Source organism: Bubalus bubalis, chromosome 6 (assembly GCF_019923935.1).
Source record: "Bubalus bubalis isolate 160015118507 breed Murrah chromosome 6, NDDB_SH_1, whole genome shotgun sequence".
NCBI lineage: Eukaryota > Metazoa > Chordata > Mammalia > Artiodactyla > Bovidae > Bubalus > Bubalus bubalis.
The window spans coordinates 19,707,625-19,713,624 of NC_059162.1; the positions used below are offsets into that span (position 1 = coordinate 19,707,625).

The 6,000-nt window shown below is 44.3% G+C and overlaps 1 protein-coding gene across 6 annotated transcripts in view; it reads right to left on the reverse strand.

The window, feature by feature from the left end:
• Positions 1 to 1,419, reverse strand: part of PIP5K1A (phosphatidylinositol-4-phosphate 5-kinase type 1 alpha) — a 39,358-nt gene extending 37,939 nt beyond the window's left edge. For 2 of the 6 annotated variants that reach the window (XM_025287866.3, XM_025287864.3), the window contains exon 1: positions 889 to 1,416. Coding sequence is in view for 4 of the 6 variants with exons in the window: in XM_025287864.3 (XP_025143649.1) it covers positions 889 to 970 (82 nt within the window). In the remaining 2 variants the exon portion in view is untranslated. The other 4 variants (XM_025287865.3, XM_025287867.3, XM_025287863.3 and 1 more) reach the window with 4 other exon arrangements.
• Between the last annotated feature and the right edge of the window lie 4,581 nt (positions 1,420 to 6,000).

Below are 6,000 nucleotides of genomic sequence, written 5' to 3' on the forward strand. Positions count from 1 at the left end.
TTCTCCAAGTGCCAATTTCGTGCCTAAGCATTCTTCCAGTCCACTTCCTATTATGCAATATTCCTACACAGCACTTAGAACCATCCCCACCCTATCCTTTTCAAGCCTAATTTCCTGCATCACCTCCCTCAACTTCTACTGCAATTCGAGACTCCATCGTTCCGCCTTCTCCATGTTTTCAGTGTCTTTTAAACCCTGCTTTTCCACATACCTCAGGCTCTCTTCAAAAACTTCCCATTCCTTCCCAAAGCTGGGCAGTCAAGAGATGGGAGTCTCCAGAGGAGAATGTTTGATAAAACGTGTAGGTGTATCTGTCCGAGCGAGCGCGCGCGTTTTGGGGGGAGGGGAGGCACGAAGTGAGATGGAATGACGCATTAGGGGGAGGCTCTCAGGAGCCTCCAATAACTCACTCCCACCCCCAACAAAATCCCCAATCCCCTAACGCCCCAGCATTGGAAAGCATCCCATAACGATTCCATACCTTTTAGGTCCCATGGTTTCTCTTCCACGTTTTTGTCCAATTAACCCCACAATCAACGTGGAGTCTAAGCCTCTATTTACTCTTTCTCTGCTCCCTTCGATTCCCTTTCTCTTTCCTCCCTACTCCCACCGTCAATCTCCATCCTTTTCTGACCCTACTCCTTCAAAGTCCTCAACTCGGTCTCCTTGAAGACAGCCAGTGTTTCTGACAGCTTCCCTTTTCTCAATCAAATCCATCCTTTCCTCACATTCCCTCTGCTTGCTCTGAAAGCTACATGAAACCCTAGTTCTCGGTCCTCCTTACCGGCAACGCCTCAAACATACTCAGCTACAGGTGCCCTTCCTGGGTCTCGCTCTTCCTGCCATCGCACAGTCATCAGCCCCCAGCCCACGCCACGCCCTGATTACCTGAGGCCGAGGTGCAGGGAGGGACGCCGGAATCCGCGGATGAAAACCCTACCGCCGACGGCCCAGAGGAGGCAGACGCCATCTTGGCAGCCCCCTCCCCCTCAGCGGCGTCTCTTTTTCTATCGCGCTCTTCCTCTTCTCGGAGTCGAATCTTCCCCACGTATCTTCACAGAACCCGCGTTCTGCGAGCCACCTCCCCGCCCCCTCCGGGGCCTCTCTCAGATACGCCGCACCGGCTCCGGGACCAACTCAGGGCGGAACCATTAGGATGGCATGGGGGACAATTCTTGTCTCGCACCGTTTTAGCAACTTTAAGCTCTTTCCGCAGGAGTTACTTTCCCCTTTCACAACACAGTAAGCTCAAGCGGCTGCCGGGAAACTGCGTCTGGATCAAACCACACCTAAAAGAAAAAGGTGGGGAATGAGAAGTCCCTGCGGAGCGAACTCCCCTCCCCCTTCTCCCTAGCCACAGCCTGTTTATCGCCCAACCCCACAGCTTCGCTCCCGGTGGCCAAGGAAATCCTGGCATCGCGCATGCGCCCAACTTTCTTCTCAGCGGCCACCCCATCCAATGGGGGAGGAGGGAGGCCCTGAGAGGAGGCAAGCCAATCAGGAGGCTGAGTCTGGTCACATGACACGGGTCCCTCGCGCCTTGGCATATCCAAGGAAGGAAGACAGTGCGGCTCTGTCTACGGTGGCTTGGTGAGTCAAAATACAAGGGAGTCTCAGACGGGACTAAATCGAGAAGTCTGAGCTCTAGAAAAGAGTATGCCGGGCTGGCATTCAGAGCCCAGGAAGACCTCCCGACTGAAGCGCTGGTGTCTAGTCAAAGACGTTAAACAGTTAAGTATCACAAAACATCACATGCCACCAAGTATTCTTCCGACTTTACTGCCTTGTTTTATTTAACAAGCGTGCGTGTCTTGCCTTCCTTTGAATGACATTCGAAACAGATCCACACTTTGCCTCAAGCGCAGTGCTGGGCACAGTGATGGAGCTGAGTAAATATTTGATAAATAAACGAATGAAGTCCTGTCTAAAAGGCCACGGAAGACGATCAGAAACAACAACAGTCTTCCTGTGATCCGAGCCCTTGGCCTCTCTGTTACCTCTCCAAAGGTCACTGAGACTCAGAGAAATTCCCCTTTCTAGTCTGATCTTCGTACTAACCCCGCTCAGTTTTAATAAAATACCCTGGAGATTCTGAACCTTGATAGGAAATATGAAGACCTATCTCTGAACAGACTAAACTGCCAGAGAGTAAGGACTGTTTTATTCTTGTATCTCCAGCTCCTCCCATGATGTAACTCTGTACATAGTAAGGGCTCAATAATTATTTGTGGAATGAATAAATGAAAATGAATGGGGTTAAAATCCTGGGTATTGCAGCCCCCAACATGGGCTTAGTTATTCTCTATCCGAATGTCTTCTGGGTCTTTGAAAGGGAACCTAGTACCTGACCGTCCAGAACATAATCCCAAGCATTTACCTCTGCTTTCTACTCGTCCCTCATCAAGATGTAAAATAATTGTTTCCCTGCTGCCACCTGCTGGGTTATTCATCTTTTTTTTTTATAGTGAAAGTAGACAAACTTCAAATGCTTGGATTGCCTCTTAGCCTGACTCACCAAGGCATAGGTCAAGAGAGGGATCACCTCCCTTGAATTTGATCTATGAATTAGATTTCAAGCTTCCTGAAACAAGAGAACCCTGTATTGTAGTTTTTGGGGGTCTTTGTTTATCCTTTATGTACCAGAAAATAGCCACTATTACTCCTACCATCTTGTATTACGTCAGTCTGTTTACTCGTTCTTCCTCAAAGATTGAACATATCAGGGCAAAGATGACCTCTTATCCATTTTTATATCTCAGACGTCTAGAATAGTGCCTGGCACAGAGTAGGTGCCCAATACATGTCTACTGAATATATGAATGGATGAAGGCAAAAATCAAAAAGTGGAGTTAACAGTGTTTTCTACATGTGTGCTTAGTCACTCAGTCACGTCTGACTCTATGCAACCTCATGGACTGTAGCCTGCCAGACTCCTCTGCCCATGGGATTCTCCAGGCAAGAATACTGGAGTGGGTTGCCATTTCCTTCTCCAGGGAATCTTCCCAACCCAGGGATAGAACCCAGGTCTCCTGCATTGCAGGCGGATTCTTTACCATCTGAGCCACCAGGCATAAAGCCAACAATCCATCTGAGCCACTAGGCATAAAGCCAACAGTGTTTTTTGTATTCTCCCCCAAACCTTGTCTTTCCCTCCACTACAGCTTAATCCCTGGGCTGGCCTCTGAGTCACAGAGCCACTCTTCCCCATTAACATTCCTTGCATAGCAATACTCTAGTGATGTGGCAGTGTGTGGAAACAGGAGCAAAGCAGGACACATTGGCCTGGTGCCCCCGAGGAAATGGAAAAGGGAGTTTACCAATATACACTTTGGAAAGAGGGGGGCAATCTGGTGATCTCAAAATAGGGCCCCACATACGAACTTGAAGGACAAAGTGTATGCACAGACACACACAAAGACACACACAGCCTTACTAACATGACATTCATGCCTTAGAACAGTACCTCAGGTCAAAATGGAGTGGTTAGTTCAACACAGAGGCAAAATAAGACAATGATACCTTATTCACTCAATTAGTCATTAATTAATTCATGGAATTAGCTATGTCCTCAACTATGGGAAATTCTGGCATACACAGATGATAAAGTCTCTGCCTGCAAAAAGATCACAGACTAATGAGAGACAGACACAGAAATCATTAAAACATAATAGGTGCCATCATAAAGTATGCACAAATGCTGTGTTTTGAAAACCATATTTTCAGAATAAAAATGGGGAAGAGAAGTTGATGCATTCTTTTTTTAAACTAATTTCTATTGGAGTATAGTTGCTTTACAATGGTGTGTTAGTTCTGCTGTACAGCAAAATGATACACATATATCAACTCTTTTTTAGATTTCTTTCTCATTTAGGCCATCAAAGAGCATTGAGTAGAGTTCCCTGTGCTACACAGTAAGTTCTCATTAGTTACCTATTTTATGTATGCATGCTAAGTCTCTTCATTCATGTCCCACTCTTTGCGGCTCCATGGCCCGTAGTTTGCCAGGCTCCTCTGTCCATGGAATTCTCTAAGCAACAATACTGGAGTGGGTTGCCATGCCCTCCTCCAGGCAATCTTCCCAACCAAAGGATCAAACCCAAGTCTCACATTTCCTGCATCAAGCAGGCAGGCTCTTTACCACTTGTGCCACCTGGGAACCCCCATTTTGTGTATAATAGTGTATCTATGTCAGTCCCAATCTCCCAATTCATCACACATCCTCCTTATCCTTATGATAACTGTAAGTTTGTTTTCTATATCTTTGACTCAATTTCTGCTTTGCAAATAAGTTCATCTGTATGATTTTTCTAGATTCCACATATAAACAATATACAATATTTGTCTTTCTCTTTCTGACACAGTTTACTCTGTATGACAGTCTCTAGGGCCATCCATGTCAATGCAAATGGGTTTATTTAGATACATTCTTGATGACACCACAAACTATTTGAGATTGGAACTATTCCTGAAGTTCTAGGAGGCATGATCTCAATGGTTCTAGAAACTTTGGGAAGAGAGGAAGGGTATGTGAGAAGACGTCACTGTATTATAGAATTGGAATTTTGTCAGATAGACAAGAAAGAGATTTTTAAGGAGAAGAAAAGCATAGAGGCACTACAGAGAATTGGTGTCAGGGAAATGATGCTAGAATAGGTTGATGTGGCAGGAGTTGAGGCCATGAAAAGCAGGGAGAGGCTAAATTATGAAGGATATGACTGTGTTAATAATTATTACTTACTAAACATCTATGTGCTTACTCAATACTGTGCTAAGCAGTTTATAAGGATTACATTTCTTAATCTTCTCAACCACCTTAAAGGGTAGATTAATACTTAGGTTAATACCTATCACTCCCACTTTACAGATAAGAAAACTAAAATTCTGTGAGGTAAAGTAACTTGTACAAAGTCATATGGCTAGAATTTAAGCTCAAATGCAAACTCACGTTTGGCTGACTCTAAAGTAATCACACTACTATTCTGCCACAAGGATTTTGGACTTTATCCTACAGTCAACAGGGAGTCATTCGACAGTTTTGAGTGGAAGAGTGACAAAATCTGGGTTTTGAGAAATGTTTCTTAAAAAGGCCTCAAGGACAGTCGTCCCTGGGTGTGCTCAAACCACCAACCTTTTGATTAACGGCCAAATGTGATAAACAGTTGCACCAACACTGTACAGGAGGCAGTGACCAAAACCATCCCAAAAAAAAAGAAATGCAAGAAGGCAAAGTGGTTGTCTGAGGAGGCTTTACAAATAGCTGAAAAAAGGAGAGAAGCAAAAAGCAAGGGAAAAGAGTAAAGATATACCCAACTAAATGCAGAATTCCAGAGAATAGCAAGGCCAGATAAGAAGGGCTTCTTAAGTGACCAATTCAAAGAAATAGAGGAAAACAATAGAATGGCAAAGACTACAGAGCTCTTCAAGAAAATTGGAGATATCAGGGGAACATTTCATGTAAGGTTGGGCACAATTAAGGATAGAAATGGTAAGGACCTAACAAAGGTAGAAGAGATTAGGAAGAGGTGGCAAGAATACACAGAACTATACAGAAAAAGTCTTTGGAGAAGGAAATGGCAACCCACTCCAGTATTCTAGCCTGGAAAATCCCCAGCAGACAAGCTGGCAGGCTTCAGTCTGTAGGGTCACAAAGAGTCGAACACAACTTAGCGACTGAGCACACAAGGAGGTTTTATTTCTTCTTTGGGTAACCACTCGTTTGCACTCAAAAGAATCACAATTTATAACTAGTTTAATATGTATTTGTATTATCTTAAAATATAATGTTTTTTTATCAAACGAGTTGATTTAAGTAGTAAATGTCCACATTAAAAAAAAAATGGTCTTAATGACCTGGATAACTACAATGGTGTGGTCGTTCACCTAGAGTCAGACATCCTGGAGTGCAAAGTCAAGTGGGCCTTAGGAAGCACTGTTGTTTTTCTTCAGTCACTAAGTTGTTTCCAACTCTTTGCAATCCATGGACTACAGCATGCCTGTCCT